This window comes from Balaenoptera musculus, chromosome 13 (genome assembly GCF_009873245.2).
Source record: "Balaenoptera musculus isolate JJ_BM4_2016_0621 chromosome 13, mBalMus1.pri.v3, whole genome shotgun sequence".
NCBI classification, from domain to species: Eukaryota; Metazoa; Chordata; class Mammalia; order Artiodactyla; family Balaenopteridae; genus Balaenoptera; species Balaenoptera musculus.
In genome coordinates this window covers 31,117,384-31,142,714 of record NC_045797.1, presented here as the reverse complement: position 1 = coordinate 31,142,714, position 25,331 = coordinate 31,117,384, and the positions used below count along the sequence as shown (strand labels likewise).

At 37.7% G+C, this 25,331-nt stretch overlaps 1 protein-coding gene across 4 annotated transcripts in view; it reads right to left on the bottom strand.

Moving 5' to 3' along the window:
- GFPT1 (glutamine--fructose-6-phosphate transaminase 1) overlaps positions 1-25,331 on the bottom strand; it is a 68,034-nt gene that overhangs the window by 6,683 nt on the left and 36,020 nt on the right. For all 4 annotated transcript variants that reach the window (XM_036872672.1, XM_036872674.1, XM_036872673.1 and 1 more), the window contains 9 exons: positions 24,263-24,426; positions 23,247-23,342; positions 18,582-18,679; positions 16,628-16,748; positions 15,831-15,988; positions 2,653-2,767; positions 2,263-2,390; positions 1,122-1,289; positions 277-438 (listed from right to left, as the gene is read on the bottom strand). In XM_036872672.1, coding sequence (XP_036728567.1) covers positions 277-438; positions 1,122-1,289; positions 2,263-2,390; positions 2,653-2,767; positions 15,831-15,988; positions 16,628-16,748; positions 18,582-18,679; positions 23,247-23,342; positions 24,263-24,426 — 1,210 coding nt within the window. The remainder of the gene's footprint in view (positions 1-276; positions 439-1,121; positions 1,290-2,262; positions 2,391-2,652; positions 2,768-15,830; positions 15,989-16,627; positions 16,749-18,581; positions 18,680-23,246; positions 23,343-24,262; positions 24,427-25,331) is intronic.

Genomic DNA, 25,331 nt, shown 5'->3' with positions numbered 1-25,331 from the left:
GAGAAAGTCCCAAATAAAGAATTTCCAATAGCTACCTCATTAAGAAACACAGAAAGAAAACAGGTAATCTCCAGTCATGGAGGTAACATCCAAGATTCCTTCAAGTTCCATGGGTATGAAAATGTTAGGATGTAACCTACAAATTGGGCCATGGAAATATAACAAGTGACAGAGATATGTATGAGGGAATTCTCAAATTCTATTGCTAAAAATTTAGAAGGAAACTATCAAAATGTACCAGGGTGAAAAGCCAGCCCAAAGCGGTCCATCACTTACATCATAGCCTCTCAGCACAGCCAGGTGGAAGGCCAGCAACTGCAAGGGGATCACGCTGAGAATGCCCTGCAGGCAGTCCACTGAGTGTGGCACTTTGATTGTTCTTTTTGTGTTCTTAATGGTCTCAGTGTCTTCCTTATCACAGATCACCACTGGCCGTCCCTGGGAAAGAAATCACACTCGCAATCACTGGTTAAGCAAAAGCAGGGCTGTAACACGTGAACACGCAAATTTTGCACTGCACGATTCACACGTGGCCTCACTGACATAGGCTTATTTAAACTCACTATCCCATGTGGTAAGTCTCACTCACAGTCAAGGAAACAGAAGCTTTGTAAGATTCAGTGCTTTCTTAAACTCACACAACTAAGAAATACCAGGCTCGGTACTTAAATCTAGGACTACCTGCCTTCAAAGCCCAAGTCTGTAACCACTACATTGTGACTAGAGATTAACATCTTTGGAAATTTACATACAAAGCCAAATGATCTGAAGAAAACTCAATTAAGCACAGCACCAGTAATGTTAATATAAAATCTAGTTCCTCCTGAAATACACATTTAAGAATATTAAATTAAAAGAGAACAGCATACACTAATTGAAGAAGACAGCACTTGGAGACCAAGACCTCATTTTTGATCTTGGTTCTGGTATTATGAGAACTATGAGCTAGGTCCTGTCAAAACTCTTGAGTATCTCAGATTACTCACATGCAAACCTAAGCATGTTTTGTAAGCCACCTGATGGGTACTGGTCTATCACTTTAAATGTCATAAAATTCAAATAAGCTTTAGTGACCCAACCCTTAAACCCCCAAGGTGTCCTCACAGCAGCTCCTGACTTACCTGCCTAGCAACCACCTGCTGAAGAGCATTCTGACACTTGGCATAGGTGTGATCTCTCATGATGATCATGATGACAGGCATCAACTTATCCACCAAAGCTAGAGGGCCGTGTTTCAACTCACCAGCAAGGATACCTTCAGAGTGCATGTAAGTGATTTCTTTGATTTTCTAATAGGAAGAAACTAGATTAGTCTTCAGTCTGTTTTTCAAAAACCCATTCTTTAAATATTACACAAGACATCTGATGTCTGAAGTCCCTGTCTATTTATCCAAAAGTATTAAAGGATCACTGATGTGTAAATATAGCTAATAGGCTAACTGATCGTTATTTCTAAATATAATGTCAACAACTATTTGGAAGTTTTAGAACTCCACAAGGACTTTTTGAAGAGTTTAGACTATCATGAATGTACTCATATTTCTTTGTAACTGATCTCCCAATTGCTTCATATTTGACCTCAATTAAATCTCACACCTAGAGAACTTAATATTTATTTTATTCATATTTGGACAAAAAAATAACCCAAGTTACTTGCTAAACCCACAGTATCATGCTAAAATGTACTCTTCTTGATTTTCACTTTTGAATTAAGTATTCTGTTATACTTTCTGTTATACTCAAGGTAAACAAGTCAGAATGCATAAATACAAAGGCACTTTTGTAAAAGGTCCACCTATTTCATTCAGTCTAAAAGTATGACTGGGACTTCCCTGGTGGTGCAGTGGTTAAGAATCCGCCTGCCAATGCAGGGTACACGGGTTCGAGCCCTGGTCCGGGAAGATCCCACATGCCGCGGAGCAACTAAGCCCATGTGCCACAACTACTGAGCCTGTGCTGTAGAACCCGCAAGCCACAACTACTGAAGCAGTATGCCACAACTACTGAAGCCCGCGCACCCTAGAGCCCATGCTCCGCAACAAGAGAAGCCACCGCCATGAGAAACCCATGCACCACAAAGAAGAGTAGCCCCCGCTCGCCGCAACTAGAGAAAGCCTGCGTGCAGCAATGAGGACCCAATGCAGCCAAAAATAAATAAATAAATAATTTTTAAAAAATAAATAAATAAATAAATAAATAAAAGTATGGCTATGTGCCAGGTCCATAAGTCAACATTCTGAAATTGTAAGTGAGAAGACTTACTAGGGCCCCTTCAAGACAAGTAGCATAATGATAGCCACGTCCCATTATCAAGACTGACTTCTGGTGATAAAGTTCTGTTGCCAGTTTCTGAATTTCATCATCCATGCTCAAAACTTCCTTAATTAAATCTGTTAAGAAGTAATATTAGCAAAATCTATGAAAAGAGGACAATAAACTAAACCAATATAATAATAATAATAATAATAACATATGGGTAGCAACCGATAAAAGACCAACGTTTCTAATTTTCTGTGCTATCACTGTGGGGTTTTTAAACGCACAGGTGTCAAGTAAAAAGATCTTGCTGACTAAATAGGTACAAGCCACAGCTTCACCCATTTATTTCCCACTCCCTTAGACAACAAGTAGAGTGTGTGAGTATCTTCATACCAGGCAGCCGCTTCAATCCAAGCATGATCTCTTTGCGTCTCTCTTGCATGGAGATCCTGTCATCACACATCATAAGAGCAAACATCACAAGGGATACAAACTGGCTTGTGTATGCCTGAAATACCCAAAAAAACAGAAGAATTAGTTGCAGTTGCATTTTAAGAAGCTGGAATTTTTAATTTAAAAAGATGAAAATAAACAAAAAAATTCCCACTGGTTTAAGTGCATATCTTTTTAAAAACAGCATTAGTAGCAGCAAAGTAAACCAGTATTTAGGAAATCTACCACTGTTCTCCTTTTCCAAATTTGAGCAAATAACTTAACCTTTATTTCCAAATATCAAATATAAGTTCCTTATAATGCAGTAGATGCTTATGAAATCCCTAATACAGTACCCTCAAGAAAGGAAGAGAAATGAACCAAAGGAAGGTAAGTAGAGAGTAAATCTGTATTTGCATAACCAAATTAAGCTGTGAATGTAAGTCAAAATCAAGGGTTTGAAAGCCTCTCCTTAATGTACTTGCACTGGTTTTGCTGGATTTTTTTAAAATTTCCTCTGTAATTTTTCACTTTTGTCTATTGCCTGTTCTTACTACTTTTTTTTTTTTAATTTTGGCTAAAAATTTTTTTAAAGTTCAACTGTAGAAAAGTAAATAGAAATAAGAATAAACCTCAATCTTATTAATAGGAATAATTACATTAATAACATATTATTAATAACATTGTGAGTAATTACTTTCGATTTTTACTATTTTTTTCCTTTATATTGTTAAGAAAATTATTAGTAGGTGTAATTTTATAAGTTGTGCTATTCTTTTTTTTTTTTTTTTTTCTTTTTTTATTCTATTTTATTTTTTAATTTTATTTTATTTTTGGCCACGCTGCATGGCTTGCAGGATCTTAGTTCCCCAACCAGGGATCAAACCCGCGCCCCCTGCAATGAGAGCAAGGAGTCCTAACCACTGGACAACCAGGGGATTCCCCAAGTTGTGTTCATTCTTTTTTTTTTTCATTAATTAATTAATTAATTAACTTAATTTTGGCTGTGTTGCGTCTTCATTGTTGTGCACGGGCTTTCTTTAGTTGTGGCGAGCAGGGGCTATTCTTTGTTGCAGTGCACGGGCTTCTCACTGAGGTGGCTTCTCTTGTTGCAGAGCATAGGCTCTAGGTGCAGAGCCTTCAGTAGTTGCGGCACACAGGCTTCAGTAGTTGTGGCTTGCAGGCTCTAGAGCGCAGGCTCAGTAGTTGTGGCACATGGGCTTAGTTGCTCCGCAGCATGTGGGATCTTCCCGGACCAGGGATCGAACCCATGTCCCCTGCACTGGCAGGCGGATTCTTAACCACTGAGCCACAAGGGAAGCCCATGTGTTTATTCTTAATTAACATCACAAGCACTTTCCCAAGACAGAATACTTTCTATCTTGTTTACTAGTGTGTAATAACCTTGAGCAGTTTTTTCCCTTTTGGGCCTCAGATGGTCTACCTCTTAAAGATGCATAATACCTACAAGATTATCATGAGAATTAAATGAAACAAATGTAAAGCATTCAGCATAATGCCTGACATACAGACTCAAAACAAACTTTTCATTAATGAAAATTTGAACTAAGAGACATTTATTTTCCGAGGCTACAGAATGCAAATATTTTAAAACTTGCGGTGTCACTGCCAGCCCATTTTGATTCCTGTTAGCTACATATGAATATGAGATATGCTTATTTTACCACATTCTTTGCAATATTGAGAACTACCCTTTTAACAAATTTTTACCATTAGACTCCTGGACAATGTACTCTCACTACTACTTCACCATACATATCTTGAATCCAAAAAATGAAGATTATTTTTCATATTTGTTAGCCATTTATGTTTTCTCTTTTGAAAGTTAATTTCATTATTCTTCACTTGTTTTTTGACTTGGTTTTGTTTTCTTTTCAGTTGGTCTTAAAAGGTTTCTATTGTTACATTTCAAATACATTTTCCCAGTTTAGGTTAACCTTTTACAATGGTATTTATTCACACAGAAGTTTTAATTTTTTAACTTTATGTCATGCTTTGAAGCTTAAATAGTCCTTCCATCCTAACATCAGTTAAGCATTATTAAATTTTCTTTTTTTTTTTTAAAGGCCATTTGCATTTCTTTGTGTGTCTTTATTTTTAGAAGCTATATATTGGAATATTAACCATTGTAATACAACTTACATACTGTATTTTCCCAGTTTGTAATTTGTGTTTTTTTTTTTAATTTTATTTATTTATTTATTTATTTATTTATTTATTTATTTATTTATTTATGGCTGTGTTGGGTCTTTGTTTCTGTGCGAGGGCTTTCTCTAGTTGCGGCAAGTGGGGGCCACTCTTCATCGCGGTGTGCAGGCCTCTCACTATCGCGGCCTCTCTTGTTGCGGAGCACAGGCTCCAGACACGCAGGCTCAGCAATTGTGGCTCACGGGCCTAGTCGCTCCGCGGCATGTGGGATCTTCCCAGACGAGGGTTCGAACCTGTGTCCCCTGCATTGGCAGGCAGACTCTCAACCACTGTGCCACCAGGGAAGTCCCAAGCATTATTAAATTTTCTTAATTCTGTTGTTTCCATTGTCCCTTTTCTCTTTTTTCTTTATATTTTTATTCATCTGAAATTAATTTTAGTGCAAGATGTTAACTTCTGTTTTTATTTTTATAAATACACAATTTTCCCTCCATTTCACCCCACCCTATCTCACAACTGTCAAGTTTGAGACATTTCCTATAGCCTAAGTTCTTTGATACACTAGAGCTATGTTGCAGGACTATAGATTCTGTCCCAGATTTGTCATTTATTTACAAAACAATATTCCCATCCAGAAACATCATATTTCTATAAATTTGTTAGGAATTTAAAAGTCTAAAGAGTTATATAGTTTTCATCTATTTGACAAACATTTATGGATATCTTACACATTTCCTGGTAGACTTATTTTTAAGTATTTTTTATAGCTATTGAAAAACAGAATTCCTCCCCTCCAAACACACCCCTGTACTTTTCTAAGTAGTCACTGTCAGTTTATAGAGAAAACTTTTTGTATATTTAAAAAAATTTTTTATTTAAGTATAATTGATGTATAATATTATATAATTTACAGGTGTACAATAAAGTGATTCACAATTTTAAAGGTTATACTCGGTTTATAGTTATTATAAAATACTGGCTATATTCCCCGTGTTTTACCTTGTAGCATACTTTACACATAATAGTATGTACCTCTTCATCCTCTCCCCCTATACTACTGCCCCACCCCTCTTCCCTCTCCCCACTGGTAACCACTAGTTTGTTCTCTATATCTGTGACTCTGTTTCTTTTCTGTTATAGTCACTAGTTTGTTGTATTTTTTAGATTCTATATGTAAGTGACCTCATACAGTATTTGTCTCTCTCTGTCTGCCTTATTTCACTCAGCATAGTGCCCTCCAGGTCCATCCCTGTTGCTGCAAATGGCAAAACTTCATTTTTTTTTATGCCTGAGTAGTAGTCCATTGTGTGATATTATATATAAATACCACATCTTCTTTATCCAGTCATCTGTTGGCAGACACTTAGGTTGCTTCCATATCATGGCAATTGTAAATAATGCTGCTATGAACATTGGGGTGCATGTATCTTTTCAAATTAGTGTTTTTATTTTCTTCAGATATACACCGAGAACTGGAATTGCTGGATCATATGATAATTCTATTTTTAGATTTTTGAAGATTCTCCATAATGTTTTCTACAGTGGCTGTATCAATTTACATTCCCACCAAAAGCTTATGAGAGTTCTTTTCTCCATATCCTCATCAACATTTGTTATTTGTGTTCTTTTTTGTAATAGCCATTCTGATAAGTGTGAGGTGGTATCTCACTGTGGTTTTTTTTTTTTTTTTAAACTTTGGGTTTATTTATTTACTTATTTATGGCTGTGTTAGGTCTTCGTTTCTGTGCGAGGGCTTTCTCTAGTTGCGGCAAGTGGGGGGCCACTCTTCATCGCGGTGCGCAGGCCTCTCATTATCGCAGCCTCTCTTGCTGCAGAGCACAGGCTCCAGACGCGCAGGCTCAGTAATTGTGGCTCACGGGCCTAGTTGCTCCGCGGCATGTGGGATCTTCCCAGACCAGGGCTCGAACCCATGTCCCATGCATTGGCAGGCAGATTCTCAACCACTGTGCCACCAGGGAAGCCCTCACTGTGGTTTTGATTTGCATTTTTCTGATGATTAGCAATGTTGAGCATCTTTTCATGTGCTTGCTGGCCATCTACATGTACTCTTTGGAGAAATGTCTATTCGGGTCTTCGCCCAATTTTGTATTCAGGTCTTCGGTTGTTTTTTTGATGTTGAGTTGTATGAGTTGTTTATATATTTTAAATATTAACCCTTTATTGGTCATATCATTTGCAAATATTTTTCCCATTCAGTAGGTTGTCTTTTTGCTTTGCTGATGGTTTCCTTTGCTGTGCAAAAGCTTTTAAGTTTAATTAGGTCCAATTTGTTTATTTTTGCTTTTGTTTCCATTACTCTAGGAGAAGGATCCAAAAAAATAGTGTGGCAATTTAGGTCAAAGAGTATTCTGCCTATGTTTGTTTCTAGAAGTTTTATGATTTCCAGTCCTACATTTAGGTCTTTAATCCATTTTGAGTATAGTTTTATACGTGGTGTTAGAGAACGTTCTAATTTCATTCTTTTACATGTAGCTGTCCAGTTTTCCCAGTACCACTTATTGAAGAGATTGACTTTTCTCCACTGTATATTCTTGCTTCGTCATAGATTAATTGAACATAAGTGCATGGGTTTATTTCTTGGCTCTCTATTCTGTTCCATTATTCTATGTGTATGTTTTTGTACCACCACCATACTGTTTTGACTACTATAGCTTTGTAGTACAGTCTGAAGTCAGGGAGCATGATTCCTCCAGCTCTGTTCTTCTTTCTCAAGATTGTTTTGGATATTGGGGTCCTTTTGTGTTTCCATACAGATTTTAAAATTACTTGCTCTAGTTCTGTAAAAATGGCATTGGTATTTTGATAGGGATTACACTGAATCTGTAGATTGCCTTGGATAGTATGTTCATTTAACAATATTAATTCTTCCAATCCAAGAACACAGTATGTTTCTATCTGCATTGTCTTCAATTTCTTTCATCAGTGTCTTATAGTTTTCAAAGTACAGGTCTTGTAACTCCTTAGGTATATTTATCTCTAGGCATCTTATTCTTTTTGAAGCGATGGTAAATGGAATTATTTCCTTAATTTCTCTTTCTGATAGTTCATTGTTAGTGTATAGAAATGCAACAGGTTTCTGTATATTACTTTTGTATCCTGCAACTTTACCGAATTCACTGTAAAGCTCTGGTAGTTTTCTGGTGGCATCTTTAGAATTTTCTATGTACAGTATATCATGTCATCTGCAAACAGTGACACTTTACTTCTTTCTTTCCAATTTATAGTCCTTTTACTTCTTTCTCTTGTCTGATTGCTGTGGTTAGGACTTCAATACTATGTTGAATAAAAGTGTTGACAGCAGGCATCCTTGTCTTGTTCTTGATCTTAGAGGAAATGCTCTCAGATTTTCACCACTGAGTATGATGTTAGCTGTGGGTTTGTCATATATGACCTTTATTATGTTGAGGTAGGTTCTCTCTATGCCCACTTTCTAGAGAGCTTTTATCATAAATGGAAGTTGAATTTTGTCAAAAGCTTCTTCTGCATCTATTGAGATGATCATGTGGTTTTTATTCAATTTGTTAATGTGGTGTATCACAATGATCGACTTCTGGATACTGAAAAACTCTTGCATCCCTGGGATAAATCCCACTTGATCCTGGTGTATGATCCTTTTAACGTATCATTGAGTTTGGTTTGCTAATATTTTGTTGAAGATTTTTGCATCTATGTTTTTCAGTGATACTGGCCTGTAGTTTTCTTTTTGTGATATCTTTGTGTGGTTTTGGTATCAGGGTGATGTCAGCCTCACAGAATGAGTTTGAGAGTGTTCCTCCCTCTGCAATTTTTTGGAATATTTTGACAAGGATAGGTGTTAACTCTTTTCTAAATGTTTGGTAGAATTCACCTGTGAAGCCACTGGTCCTAGACTTTTGTTTACTTGGAATTTTAAAATTACTGGTTCAATTTCATTACTGATAATTGGTCTATCCAAATTTTCTATTTCTTCCTGGCTCAGTCTTGGGAGATTATACATCTTCAAAGAATCTGTCCATTTCTTCTAGGTTGTCCATTTTATTGGCATATAGTTGTTTGTAGTAGTCTCACGATCTTCTGTATTTCTGTAGTGTTGGTTGTAACTTCTCCTTTTTCATTTCTGATTTTACTGATTTGTGCCCTCTCCCTTTTTTTCTTGACGAGTCTGGCTAAAGTTTTATCAATTTTGTTTGTCTTTTCAAAGAACCAGTTTCTAGTTTCATTGATCTCTTCTATTATTTTTTTAGTCTCTATTTTATTTCTTCTCTGATCTTTATGATTTCTTTCCTTCTACTAACTTTGGGCTTTTTCTTTCTCCAGTTTGTTTAGGTGTAAGGTTAGGTTGTTTATATGAGATTTTTTCTTATTTCCTGAGGTATTCTTGTATCACCATAAACTTCCCACTTAGAACTGCTTTTGCTGCATCCCAAAGGTTTTGGATCTCATGTTTTTGTTTTCATTTTTCTCTAGGTATTTTTTCATTTCCTCTTTGATTTCTTCAGTGATCCACTGGTTGTTTAGTAGCATGTTGTTTAGCCTCATTTGTGTTTTTTTGCAGTTTTTTTCTTGTAGTTGACTTCTAGTCTCATAGCATAGTGGTCAGAAAAGATGCTTGATATGATTTAAATTTTTTTTTAAATTTATTTTTGGTTGCATTGGGTCTTTGCTGCTGCGTGTGGGCTTTCTCTAGTTGCGGGGGCTACTCTTCATTGTGGTAAGTGGGCTTCTCATTGTGGTGGCTTCGCTTGTTGTAGAGCACGGACTCTAGGCACGTGGGCTCAGTAGGTGTGGCTTGCACACTCTAGAGCACAGGTTCAGTAGTTGTGGCACACGGACTTAGTTGCTCTGCAGCATGTGGGATCTTCCCGGACCAGGGATCGAACCTGTGTCCCCTGCATTGGCAGGCAGATCCTTAACCACTGTGCCACCAGGGAGGTCCCTTGATATGATTTTAATTTTCCTAAATTTATCAAGTCTTGTTTTGTGGCCTAGCATGTGATCTATCCTGGAGAATGTACCATGTGCACTTAAAAAGAACGTGTACTCTGCTGCTTTTGGATGGAATGCTCTACACATATCAATTATGTCCCTCTGGTGTAATGTGTCATTTAAGGCCAGTGTTTCCTTATTGATTTTCTGTCTGGATGACTGGTCCACTGATGTAAGTGGGGTGTTGAAGTCCCCTACTACTTACTATTGTGTTACTGTTGATTTCTCCCTTTATGTCCGTTAGTATTTGCTTTATGTATTTAGGTGCTCCAATGCTGGGTACATATGTATTTACAATCGTTACATCTTCTTCTTGGACTAATCCCTTGATCATTATGTATCCTCCTTTGTCTCTTGTAACAGTCTTTAAAATCTATCTTGTCTGATATAAGTATTGTTACCCCAGCTTTCTTCTGATTTCCATTTGCATGGAATTCCTTTTCTCATTCCCTCATTTTCAGTCTGTGTGTGTCTTTAGATCTGAAGTGAGTCTCTTATAGGCAGCATATATATGGGTCTTGTTTTTGTATCCATTCAGCCACTCTCTCTTTTGATTAGAGCACTGAGTCCATTTACATTTAAGGTAATTAATGATATGTATGTTATTGCCATTTTGTTACTCGTTTGGGGGCTGTTGTGTAGGTCTTTTTTTTTTTTTCCTTTTTCCTTATTTTGTTCTCTTGTGATTTGACAACTATCTTCAGTGTTGTTTGGATTCCTTTTTCCTTTTTTGGTTTATATCTATTATAGATTTTTGGTTTGTGGTTACCATGAGGTTTTTATATAGTAATATGTATATATATATGTGTGTGTGTGATTGTTTTAAGTTGCTGGTCTCTTAATTTCAAGTGCATGTTAACAACCCTGCATTTGTACTCTCCTCCCCTCACGACTACTGTTTTTGATATATTTCACATTTAATTGTATTGTGCATCCCTTAACTGCTTATTGTGGATATACATGATTTTACTACTTTTGTCTTTAACCTTTCTACTAGCTTTGTGGGTGGATGACTTCCTACCTTTTCTGTATGTTTGCCTTTATTGATGAGCTTTTTCATTTCATAATTTTCATGTTTCTAGTTGCAGCCACTTCTTTTTCACTTAGAGGAATTTCCTGAACATTTCTTGTAGAGCTGGTTTGGTGGTGCTGAACTCTTTTAGCCTTTGCTTGTCTGTAAAGCTTTTGATCTCTCCATCAAATCTGAACAAGAGCCTTGTTGGTTAGAGCAGCGGTCCCCAACCTTTCTGGCACCAGGGACCGGTTTCGTGGAAGACAATTTTTCCACAGTCGGGGGTGGGGGGTGGGGGGGTGGAAGGGTTCAGGAGGTAATGCAAGTGATGGGGGGAGGGTTGGGGAATAATGTGAGTGATGGGGAGCAATGGGAACGGCAGATGAATCTTCGCTCACTTGCCTGCCACTCACCTCCTGCTGTGCGGCCCGGTTCCTAGCAGGCCACGGACCGGCACCGTTCCACAGCCCAGCACCATTCCACAGCCCAGGCGTTGGGGACCCCTGGGTTAGAGTATTCTTGGGTGTAGGTTTTTCCCTTTCATCACTTTAAATAAAACATGCCACTCCCTTCTGGCCTGCAGGGTTTCTGCTAAAGGTCAGCTGACAGGCTTATGGGAGTTCTCTTGTATGTTATCTCTTGCTTTTCCCTTGCTGCTTTTAACAGTCTCTCTTTCTCTTTAATTTTTGTCATTTTAATCGCCATGTGTCTTGGTGTTTTCCTCTTTGGGTAAGTCCTGTATGGGACTCTCTGGGCCTCCTGGATTTGGATGTCTATTTCTTTTCCAGGTTAGGGAAGTTTTCAGCTATTATGTCTTCAGATATGTTCTCTGCCCCTTTCTCTCTCTCTTCTCCTTCTAGAACCCCTATACTGCGAATATTAGTACACTTGATGTTATCGCAGAGGTCTCTCAAACTGTCCTCAGTTCTGTTCATTCTTCTTTTCTTTTTTCTGTTCAGCATCAGTGATTTTCACTACTCTGTCTTCTATTTTATAAATGTTTTCTATAAAGCACCTTACATGAATTTTTATCCATTCTAAGAAGTTTCTGGCTTGATTTTCTTAAGTTCTACAGGTAGTCAATCATATCAATTGCAAATAAGAATTTGTTTCCTCCTTTCCTGCTGTTTTAATTTTTCTTACTAAACTGGATAGAACTTCTAGAATAGGGATAGCAAATATGTTTCATATAGAGTCAATCCTTACCTACTGGTTGTCACAGAGAAACATTATGTTGAGAAGGATTCTAAGGGCACCTTTTTTGCTTTGCAGTAATACAGATAAAATCCTAGGAAGGTTCCAGAAGAACAGCTAAGGCCCACCAAGATAAAGGTCCTGAAGCTTTCTATTTTGCTGTTCACTCATCCATTTTTCTCTATTATTTGCCTCCTTCTGCTTCATTGGGTTTCCTTCTTCTACCTTTTTGAGTTCAATACTCAGTTCATTTTCTCTTTGAAGCATTTAATGCTATGAACCTACCTCTATCACTCTGGCCACACTATCTTAATTTTTACCCATATTGTTCATTACAGTTATTTTTTCTAATAAGTCTTTTTAAATGGCAATTCTGATATGGTTCTAACTCAAGTTATTTAAAGAAACGTTTTTATGTTCCAGGCATTTGAGGTTTTTATTTACATTTTTATTATTAAGCACTAGGATTACTGTGATATTGTCAGCTACAGTGCTATGAATAATTTTAACTTTAATAATTCATCCTGGGTTTTTTTGTAGATTATATGCTGAATTTCTACTACTCTTCTCTGGATAAGGGATCACTTCATGAGTGAATATTTTCCTGTCATAATGTGGATAATGAGCCTCCTGTATAATAAAATCACAGTTTGCTAATGCTCCTTACCTTCCCAATAGTTAAATTAGATTCCCTGTTTCCTCTTGCTGCACCTCCCAGCTACCAGGTGCTCATACATTCCTCCACAGCTACCTGTCCCTGTGCTCCTATGTGTTCCACTGGCAGACTGGGATTTTTTTCCCCTTAGCACTAAAGTGGATTTGCAGTCCCTTGCCTCCAGTCTAACGATCATACCTGTATTCTAAGTTCCAGTCCTTCCCAGTCTACTTCTTTCTACTGAAGTTTACTTTTCAATAAACCAATTAATCACAAAATATACTATCAGGACAGAGGGAGAGACCCAATATCTTGGACTCCTGGGATACCTAAATTGTTTCCAATCCAAAATGATCGGATAATGAGTATTCTAGTTCCTCCAACCCGTAACTAAAAATGTTATTCTACAGAGTATGCTTCTTTGTTTGGACTTAAAACATCTCAGCACTGGTTTTTAAAAGCAAATATTAAACAGAGTAACTTTAATGCACATATTTTTTCTATTGCATTCAGCTTAATTTCCAATTTCATGTTTTTCATCTCATCAATACATACCAGGCAACCAATTATGAAAAAAATAAGCTACACCTCATATTTAGAATTACTGAGGTTTGAAAGAATTTACCAGGACAATGCTGACTCTGAACTTTTCAACTTGGTTTTACTTTTTATTCAGCCAAAAATAAAAGTTATATTGGTTTATTTTTTTAAAAAAATCAACAAAAGTCAGTACTGTGGTGAAATTCTAAACACCTGCAATAACATACAAGAATTACTGAGTCTGCACAGTTATACCTATCGATTTCTACAGAAATATCAAATTGTCTATGTTCAAACATTCTGAGAAGTTTAATAATATCTCTCTAACCTTGACAGTTTTTCAGGCACAGTTGGGAATTAATCATCAAGATTATAGAATTCTTATGCTAGCTCTATCACAGAGCCCAGGGATCAGGATCAATTAGAATTTCTTTCATCATCCATTAACATATAAACTTATATTTGCCATTCAGAAATGATCTATAACTAAATACCCCAAAACTTTTAAATAACTCCAAGCCCAGAATGTCTATGGCAGTTAAGGAAAACAAAATTACTTTAGAATCCAAGAAAAATTAAACTAAGACTAAGCTGCCATAATACTAAAATTTTTCAGGGAGTCATTTTTTTAAAGAATTACAGTATATACTATAAAAAGATGCTTATTTTTCTATACAAGATGTACCATTGGAAGAACCTGGGTAAAGAGTACATGGACTTCTCTACTATCTTTGCAACTTCCTATAAATCTATAGTTATTTCAAAACAAAAAGATTTTAGAAAAGGACTTGCAGAAAAAAAAAAAAACTACTGATACAAATAACACATGAAAAAATCTCAAAACGTCATGTTAAATGGAAGAAGCTAGATACAAAAGACATGTATTATACAATTCCATTTATAAGAAATTTCTAGAAAATGCAATAATATAGCAAGAGAAAGCAATACTTGCCTGAGGCTGAGGCAGAGGGGTAGGAGTGGGAATTGACTGGAAAGGGGGACAAAGGAACTTTTTCAGGTGATTAAGTCTTCTAAAATTGGACTGTGGTGATAAACAGCCAAATTTACTAAAAACCATATACACTTAAAATTGGTGAATACTATGGTATGAAAATTATACCTCAATAAAACTGTAGAAAAAAGGTTAACGGCAGAATCTGGGTGATGGGTATACAGGTATTCATGTAAAATTCTTTTAATTCTGCTGTATGTTTGAATATTATAATAAAACATTGAGGAAAATTTAAGTTTTCATGAATGATACAATTAGAGATCAAAAAAAACCTGCATTTCCCCTGGCAGCTCACAGATCAAGAAAGATTCAGTAAAAAGATAAGTCAATAGCCTCCATTCAGTGGTATGATCCCACATCCCACACATGCCACACTGAAGCCCTTGCTTCAAATGTGTTTGAATGAAGGGTCTGGGATTCTAATCCCTGATCAAAGCTGTCTGTCTGGACACTGTTCCAAGAATCCACAAGCTGCTGCTGAGGGCAGCTGTTTATTCATTCAGGCACAGAATGGAAACCCAAGCACAAATATCTTACATGTTTTAATCACCACATGGAGAAAATTCAGGCTTCAGTTTTCTGTAAATTATAGTGTTAGCAATATCAAAGTAACCAAGAAACAAAAACCTCACTCAGAATTTTTACTTAAGAATTATAACTTTTCCACAAAAAAATTCCCCATGAAGTTCTTTAAATGGAAAAAGAAACAAATGTGGTTTGTATATGTTAACATCATCTTCCCTTAATTAAACTCAAATCCACCAAAACCTAAGCATCTTATTCAACAATCAGTAAGAAATATTAGACTTAGGCAGAAAAAGACAAGAAACTGAAATTTTGAAACCATAAAGAGTAATATATTTGCGGAGAACATCTTTTGCATTTATACAACTTTCTAAGATTCCTATTTTTATTACTAGTACTAAATTTATGCATATCCCAATTTCAAAGAGGAAAGTAGTCTCACTAGGCCTTAAAAATGAAAATGAAGGTGCTTTTAAATCTCCACAGATGTATATCTAAAGAGAAACAGATATTGTCATATAATACTCAATTTATTTTTTTTAAATAGCCAAATTTTATACCAAAAGTGTACTCCTCTTTACAAACTTTCAAAGGGAGTGTGTATATTTTGGCACATTTATTAGGATAGTATAAACCTGTAAATAAAAATGTCAAAAATTATTAGACTTAAGCTGGGTGTTTCTAATTTGTTATTTTTCTAATGCCCTACTATACTTAATTAAGAGGGGGCATTATACTTACCACATACCCCACCTCACACAGCAGGAGGAATATAAGTGTTGAATGTGGAGAGTCAGAAGAGACGTTTGCAAAATGAGCTTTACGTTACAAACGCTTGTCCCTTTTAAACTCTTAAGATGAGTGTGAGGAAGGGGGACAACAAGTGTTTTATCTATTACTGACCCTTAAGGCTTACGATAATTACGATTAGTAAACAATATGAATTCTATAAGTGCTAAGAAATGAAATATAAGATAAAGATTAGTCTGTTTCACCAACACTATGATTATGTAAGTAGTCACATGAGAACTAAGTCAAGAACTTACCTTTGTGCTGGCCACCCCAATCTCGGGCCCAGCATTGATGTGAACTCCACAGTCTGTCTCTCTTGATATGGAACTGCCAACTGTGTTTGTGATCCCGACAGTTAAAGCTCCTCTCTCCTTGCAGTACCGAAGACCCATCAGGGTATCTGCTGTCTCGCCTGGGTAAAAAGGAAGACAAAAGTAACACACAGAGCAGTCAACATATGCTGTTTTTTAGATGCAAAAACAGAAAACTGACTACTCTTTCAACAATATCATTTGTTTTATTATTTTTTAACTGAAGTATAGTTGATTTACAGTGTTTCAGTTGTACATCAAAGTGATTCAGTTATACATATATATTTTTTTCAGATTCTTTTCCATTATACGTTATTACAAGATACCGAGTATAGTTCCCTGTGCTATACAGTAGGTCCTTGTTGTTTATTTTATATATAGTAGCGTGTATCTGTTAATCCCAAATTCCCAATTCATAGCTCCCTCCCTTTTCCCCTCATTTGTTTTAAATAAAATTTAAAACATGTACTTAAAACAATAAATTTGTAAAACTTTTAATAATAGGATCCTACTTCTTAGGATCATCTTTCCTTCTTTGTCTTTAAAAATTCAGCTCTTCTGAGTGTAAAATGTGTTGATTTTACTAACTCATTAAGAATTCCATAACATCAAAATAAACCTATATTTGTCAAGTTATCTGCAATAACCAGTTTATCTTTAAGTATCAGTTTTGCCAACATATGCTACAGTTGTTAGAAAGAATGACTTTCCTTTCCTTTAAGTTTTTAAAATTAGCATACCTGACTGACTAATGAAAAAGCAAACATCATCTCGAAAAACCGGGGTGTTTCTATCCAGAAAATCACTGGCTAGCTCCACCATAACAGGCAACTCAGTCAGCTCTTCAAGAACTTGACGCGTCTGCAGAGAAAAGATGACTTGGTCATACAACTTTACATCAAATACTCTTTTTCACTGGACTTCTTCAGACTCAATGTATAGTTTTCACTTTTTCTGATTATAAAAATGATACATAACACAATGTTAGAAAATACAAACAACAGAGATTAAAGCATAAAAAAATAAAATAACCGAAGTCCCACCACCCAGGAGATAAGCACTGTTAATATTTTAGCACAAGTCTCTTTAGACAATTATCAATGTATGTATTCTTATAAGCAAATACACCCACACATATAAAATGTTTTGAGAAGTGGAAAAAGCACTGTTCTGAGTTAGCTTGTATATTAACTCTAACTTCCCAGTTCCTAATCTTTAAATGACAATTCATATAATACCAAATCACTGAGAATTTTAAATGAGATAATAACAGATGTATCATAAACACTGAATGAAAAATTAAACACTTCAGAAATATTATGTATTCATAAAGAATGCTTTTTCTCAAAAAAAGTCAATACACTTTAAAAATCTTGTTTAAGAAAGCTCACTATTTTCAAACTCTGTAGTATGGAGGGTAGAGTAGGGGGTAGATAACCTAGCTAGAATTAATTCAAGGACACTATTTTGTATGCTAAACCACACAGGATTTCTAATATTTGTTTGTTAACTATAGTAGTCTCAGCATCCACCAGAAAACCCAAAACAAAACAAAACCCTTACATCTTCTCAAATTAGAGAATTCTAACACAGCATATATATAATTTATGCCCCACAATTCAGGCTTAGCATTGGATGAAACATTTAATCAAATTTTGTATTTCTGAATAGAGGGCTCATTCAATAATAGATCTAAGCCACCATTAAATTAGGCAATCCCTTAATTTACACTAATGTCTTTAATTCATTCTTTTTTTTCCAGTGCTCAAAACAATCACTTTTTAACAACTCTTCCCTTCAAAACTGCACAGATTTTCCTTTTTAGGACCATGTAATTTGGGGCGGGGGGTGGGGAGGGGAGGGAGAAGGGGGTGCTTTAGAGAAGAAGAAAGCCTATTGAGATGCAAGGGTTGAGTGACCAGCTAGTTTCACTCACTCGTCAAATGAATGGCTCCCACGAGTATAGATAATTAATATTTATGCCCCAGCAAATAAAAAAATTACTGTCATGAACTTTGGAAATCAATCCTAAAAGTAGAAACTGAGTGTGTAAGGGTTTTCTCTGCTTACAGGAGTTGACATCAACAGCACATTACCTGTCTCTTTACAAGGGAAACTACACGTGGATCTGATTTATTGGACTAAAAGATTGTTAAATTCCTACGCTTCTATATTGACAACCAACACACATCTTTGATACAGAATTTCAGCTTCCAAAATAACAATTTAAAGAACAAAGTCTATCAAAAAGAAGACTTCCCTTCTTTGCAGAAATGTGCCTACCAAGTAAAATCCTGTTGAGGTTCACACAGCCATCTGTCTGGGGCAAGTGAACAATGATACACAAAACCCAGTGATGGCTCTAACAGAAGTAGGCATGCGCTGTGGACTGCAAGGCCAGGATGGCATAAGAACTTTCCACTCTTTGCCTTTCATGAAGTTAGTTGCAGGCGGTCTACCTGTATATGTAAGGACCTTTCTAAAGCAGATGATCCATTGATAAATAATTCCAAGTAGCTATTAAAATTTCTCCCCCCAACCTTCTTGATTTTTGCCGTCACAACATGAAAAGAAAACACGATGTTTTAACAAAAAATAGTTTTACATGGTGTGTTACTGGAGATACTGTTTATCTGCAGATATCTTCTAATACCCAAAATGACAATTAAACTAAAATTTTAAGAAGCCACTTACTGCTACACCAGCATGATAACTTGTTCCACAAGCGATAAGAATCAAACGCCGACACCTCTGGATCTCCTTAATGTGATCCTTCAAACCGCCCAAATTCACTGAAATAAAAGTTTGTGGATATAATTATTTAGGAAAGAACCATATGAAACAGGTAATCGCTTTTCATAAGTGGCCAATGCCAATCTGGGAAACAACACTGCTGTTTTAAAGCATTCATATTCCTCTTAGGAAGCACAGTTCTCTCTCGTTTTGAAATGTAAACTAAGTAAGTCAGAACTTAACTGGCCACCCCCAACTTGTAACTAACCTTCCGCACCCCCTGACACGCCTACACAACTACAGTATCTACCACATCCTACCTTGTTCGGTCATTTTTACATTCCTCTCTTCAGATTAAAAGGTATCTTAAAGGCAGAACTATAGGGACACGGACAATAGATCAGTAGACGCTGGCGGCTGGAGGTGGGGAAAGGGCTGACTACAAAGGGGCTTGGGGAAATTTTTCCAGTGAAGGATCTGTGCTAACTCTTGATTGTTGTACAGGTTGTTTAGGATTATGACCATGTTGTGGAAGTTGGACAAAATTCGCTGAATTATACATTAAGAACAGTCAATTTTATTATACCTAATTATATTTCAGTAAGCCTGCTTGGGAAAAAAATTGTCTTAGTTGTGTTCATTTCCATTACATGCCCAGAACAGTGCCCTCAACACAATACAAACCACTCTCCTCTCAGTCTTTCCCATCTCAGTCAATGCCACCCCGTCCACCTAACGGCAGGGTCATCCATCGTTGGTTGCTCAACAGCGACTACAGAAGCAAGTCCTGTGAGCCCCGCCTTCAAACTGTACCTCTAACATCATCAGCCAAGTCCAACATCCCTCCCCGGGACAAGAGCCGTACTCTCCTAACTTCTATTCTCTACCTCCTAGAGCCTGTTCTCCACACACAGCCAGAATGATCTCTTAGAGGGATTCTTTAAAAACATAAATCTGATCACAAAACCCTCCAATGAGTCTGTCCTCTTTCTGTCTCTATAGCCACGTATGTGTTCTGCTAAGGGTGCCTTGTCTATGGGTCCTTCTACACATGGCTAGTTTTCTACCTGTGAGAAATGTTCATCCAACATTCATTCAATTATTCAACTAATATTCTGAGCACCTACCAAGCGAATACACTGCCCAAGGCTCTGTGTGGCTACCAGACAGTTCGGCGCCCGGCTGAGGAGAGCAGTGAGCATGCCCGTGGGCCGCGTCCTTCTCCATCTGACCCTCCGTCAGTCTGTCTACTCTGCCCCTGCTCTTTATCTCCTCCACTCTTTTCTTCTGCCTTAACTAGTTACAAAATGGAACCAAGGTATATGTCTTGCTTTTTATATTTTTGAATAATTTACGTTCTTCCTTTTAAATTTCAATACTGAGAGGGCCGATTATATTTCTCTATTTTAAGAAACTAGTTAAGTAGAAAATAAAACAACGAAAAGCTTCACTGGCTTCCCAAGTAATTTTGGAATGAAGTCCAAACTCCTTATATGGCCTTCAAGTGGCCACGAGCCCTGTCTCCTGCTTCACTCTGACCTACTCTCCTAGCACGTCTCCTCTCACCCAGGCCACCCCAGCCAGACTGGCATTCTTGCTGTTCCGTTTCACGTACCTCTGCCTCAGACCTCGGCATGTATTGAAAAGACTTGAGGGAAAAGGAAACAACATTAAGAGGCTGGGTAGGGAGTCATGCAAAGGCAAATCCGTTTGGAGATGACTAAGTATAAAGCAGACAGACTATCAGAGAGACTTGTATTTCAGATGATGACCAAGAAGGACAGGGAGGTTAGACAGTGAGATTAGTTGGTCACAAGCGTTTCCCTAAAATTAGTCCTAGCAAATGCCCTGATGGCCGAGGGGCGTTTGGGATAGTTCTGGAAGGAGTCGCCCATGGTCTGAACTGATGCTTTGGAGAGACTCCTACTTCTGGTAAGGGAGACCACTACTACAGCAGGAGTGTCTGGAGGAAAGGGGTGGGATGGAGCGGGAACACCACTGAACACTGGAGGCTAGTCCGGCTCCATAGATGACTGGTGGTGTGACCTTTGGCCAGACTGCAAACTGACAGAGCCTCAATTTCCTTATCTTAACAACAAAAAAGATAACAGCTATCCTGTTTATATTATAGAACTTTTATGAGGAACACATACCATAGATAAAAGTGCTTTTTAAAATCATGACTTTTCAAAGTTTATCTCCTTCTTTTCCCTTATAAAACAAAACTTTTTCCTAACCTTATTTCCATTCCATACCATAACAGTATTTACTGCTACTCTCCCCGTTCTTCCAGTTCAACCACCTTCCACAACCCCCTCTCCCACACAAGCAGGTACAGGTCCTTCTTTGGAGTGCTCCTGTTTCTCTCCTGGCCCCCGCTGCCCTCCCATTCCCCACTGCTTTACCCCAGATGGGACAACATCCTTACTGGCGACTGCATCTCAGCCTCTCGCTCCTCCAATGCACACTGGAGACTGGTACCCAGGTCACTTCAGTAAAGCTCTGATCACCCCTGGCTCCTAAGTCTCCTAACAGCTCTGCAATTTCTACAAAGGGAGGTACCCTTCACACTCAACAGAATGCATTCACAGCCCTCCTGGGCAGTTCACACTCAATAGAATGCATTCACGGCCCTCCTGGGCAGTTCACACTCAACAGAATGCATTCACGGCCCTCCTGGGCAGTTCACACTCAATAGAATGCATTCACGGCCCTCCTGGGCAGTTCCTCTCACCTTCTTCCCTAGACTTACTGCTCTCTATTCCTCTTCAAGTACTAGATTGGCAGACAAACTGGACTACATATTATTTCACAAACAAATTTCTGATGGTTTTCTACTATCTCCTCTTAGCAAATGCATTCTAACCAACTGCAATGCTCCCATCTCATCTTTACCTATTCAAACCTTACAAATCCTTTAAACCACCACCTGCCTACTTCATGGAGCCTTCCCTGGCCCCCTGTCCACAAACAGTTTCATTCTCTACTTTCTCTAAATTCAACACTAAACTTTAAACATTTCAACATTAAACTGTGTTTCTAATGTCATTTATCATATTTTACCTTTCTTTAAATAGTTAATTATGTATTCATCCCCCTTCTAAGAACCTCAAGGAGGAGACCGCAGCAGAGGTAACTTTCCTACAGTCCCTGATACGTTCAGCATGGTGCGCCACACACCATGTTCACCAGATGTTCAACTTATAATTCAGCCTTCAACAAATCTCTCCTGCTGAGAAAGAGTCTGATGCCTCCAGAAAAGAAAAGTATACAAAAACCACATTTATTCTGAGAATCATTCTCTATCAGTTAGCAGGACGTGACATAAAAGAGAAGGCACTTAATATTATATGTATAACACACAAATTCAGGAAAAGATTGTTGCATACTAGATATAAATTCTCAAAAACTGATTCCTAACACTGAGAAGCTTAGCCCAAAGCTTGTTTGTTAAACTGTTTATTAAACTGGTCATGAAGAATGTTCCATAAATCTGATTTAGCGATAAATAGTTTATGGATACCCTATGACCACAGAAAGTCAATCTCAAACTCATCTCAGCAAGGTGCAGAAACTCCTGTGACACAAGGTCTAGAGAGAACTTCCAGAAGTAAGACCAGAGCTGCACTGTCACCCCACCTTAAACAGGCAGGAAGGTACAGGTTATCCCATAAGGCGTTAGGCAAACACCTGGAAAACCTCTGGGAAGTTCACACTTCACTCATTTATAAACTGAGAGAGAAAACCTAGGCTGAACAGATACAAGCAAGCTTCCCAACAAGGGGACCAGGTCCCATTCTTCTGAGAATTCAGTGTTCAGAACAATCCCTGGTACATAGTAGGTGCCCAATAAAGGATTTTTGTACTGAAAAGAAGTTAAATGTTCTTAATGGTACACTGAAGGACTTCTTTTTTTCTCCAGGAAAATCACCCTAATAGTCCCATAACTGACAATTTTCAAATGTGACTTTCTAGGCATTTTTTATATTTTTCATAACCATTTTAGAGGTATGCCACTTACCATAAAATTCACCCTTTGAAAGTGTATGATCGTGGTGTTTAGTATTTCAGAGTTGTGCAACCATTACCACTATCTAACTTTAGACTTTCATCACCTCCAAAACACCTGTATCCATTAGCAGTCACCCTCCACTCCCCTGTCCCTTCAGCTCCCGGCAACCATTATTATTATTCCCTTATTTTTTATTGTGGTAAAATATACATAACATAAAATTTACCGTTTTAACTATTTGTAAGTGTACAATTCAGTGGTATTAAGCACATTCACATTGTTGCGCAATCATGACCATCACCCATCTCAGAACTTTGGCATCATCCCAAACTGAAGCTCTATACCCGTTAAACACTAACTCTCCATTCCCCCCTCTCCCCAGCCCCTGGTGACCACTAATCTACCTTCTGTCTCTACAAATCTGACTAACCTAGATACACCTCATATCAGTGGAATCACACACTGAAGGACTTTTAAAAGAGGACCGGGCTCCACTGATGGCTGGCAGCCATAGTTACTCTACAAGGCTATAAAGGACAATGAACCCGATAAGGCTGTCAATGTCAACCCCCATGAGAGACTTCGAAATAATAACATAATTCACATGTAATTACCAGTATAGTCATCAAAGTTGACTCTTCCTCTCATTGTGTTCACAACTGACTCTGGCTGCTCAAAAATTTCCTTCTGCATAAATGAACTGAAGTTGCCTAAAGTAATATAAATTGTATCATTAAAACAAAAATTAACAAGCCAAAGGATAAGAAATTTGTATTCAACGAAAAGTCTATCTCCTTTAATATAATCTTAGTAAATGAAATGAAACGAAAGGTCATGCAGTAGAGAACAATATTCATATATGACATTTTACCCAACGGGAAGAAAAATAAACAAGGAGGAAAAATACTTTTATTAACTTCATACCTAAAATATGCAATTATAGAAAAACAGGGGAGTGGGACAAGCTTAAGTTTTAGAGTCAGATCTAGGTTCAAATCATGATTCTATCTTTTAATAGCTAACCAGCTCTGGGAAATTCCTTAATCTGTAAAATAATCTGTTCTAGCAGCTATTTCATAGCGTGGTAGTGTGGATTAATATAGTAAAGACTTGACATATAGCCATTATGCAATAAATGTTAGCTTGTTTTTCACCACAACCCCATCAGAAAGGAAAATAAAAACCACAATCACCATAATCATAATAGTTAATAGTAGCAAACATTATGTAGAGCTCACTGAGCATGTCAGACACTGTTGTAAGGGCTTAATCCCCAAAACAACCTTAATGAGGTAAATCCTATTATCCCCATTTCACATATGAGAAAACTGAAGCACAGAGAGAATAAGAGAGGAACAAAGAATAGAACACAAACTATGTTTATAAAGTATCTTAAAACATCAAATACCACTTAAATAATTGATTTCTTTTTTAATGTTAGAAACAAGAAACCATGAATTCGTCTGGAGAAGTATTGTCAACACAGCAGATAATTTCTCCAAAGAATCATCCCTCTTTCTGGGGTTATCCCTTCACTAATCTGTATTATCAGATTCCTACACCAGGTCAGGAAGGAGAAAATATCCTTTCCATCGAGGACACCAAGGTGTAACAGGATAAAAAGGTTCACCCTTCATGATCTGCTGGAGTTCCATCTGGAGGGTCTGCACAGCTCGTCCAGGGTGATCTCCCGCAGTCCGTTTAATTCGATGGATAGAAAGACGGCCGTCCACCACTGCAGCGACATCATCATCCTCGAGAAAGATGACACGATTGGTGTGTTCTATGACAGCACTAAAAATGTTCAAGGAGACAGTACAATCAATAATCTAGGATGATTACTATAAACACAACTATCATTAGGACAAAAGGACCAAGTTTAAATACAAAGTCTATCACCCTGCAATATCTCTGATAACTTTCTGGTTATCAATGCCATTCCCTACAGGGAAATGAAGGAGGGGGGTGGTCACTGCAGACAATGAAGAAAAGGAACTCTGTGTGGCAACCAATTTGATGAGATCAGATGAGAAAGCATGGTTATTTCCTCCTCATCCTACCTATCATCAGTCCTCCAATCATAACTCCTAAATATTTCCCAAAGCTTCTCTCTGTGTCCACCACCACAAACCAGTTCAAGCTACCATCAGCCCTTGGCTGAACTACTGCAGGAACCTCCCAACTTCCACCCACATTCCCTCTAACCTCCCTCCATCCACTCTCCATTTCTGCCAAAATGGACATCAAAAGACAACCCTAATCAAGATTTCTCCCTCACCAACACACCGCTCAACAGCTTCCCTTTAGCTCTCAGGAAAACAGCAAAATGCCTTTACCATGACCCCTACCTCTTTCTCTGGCCTTGTCTCCCACCAAACTTCCTCTCCACTCCAGCCACACTCACACCCAGCCCAAGATCTCACAGGCTGATCCATCTGCAGAGAATGCCTGTTCTTCCCTCCACCTCCTTACCTAATGAACTCCTAGTATCTCCTTAACTCTCAGTTCAAGCACCATTCCCTTAAAGAACTGTACCCATAGGAGGGTTAAGTCACTGTGTTATAAGCATTCTGTAGTTCGTGTCACGGCTGGAATTCTATACTTGGTGACCATTGCCTAAAATCTGTCTCTTCCGTTAAGGAAGAGCTCCTTAAGGACAAGTAATATTTTTATTCTTACCCACCAGTATCTCCTGAGCC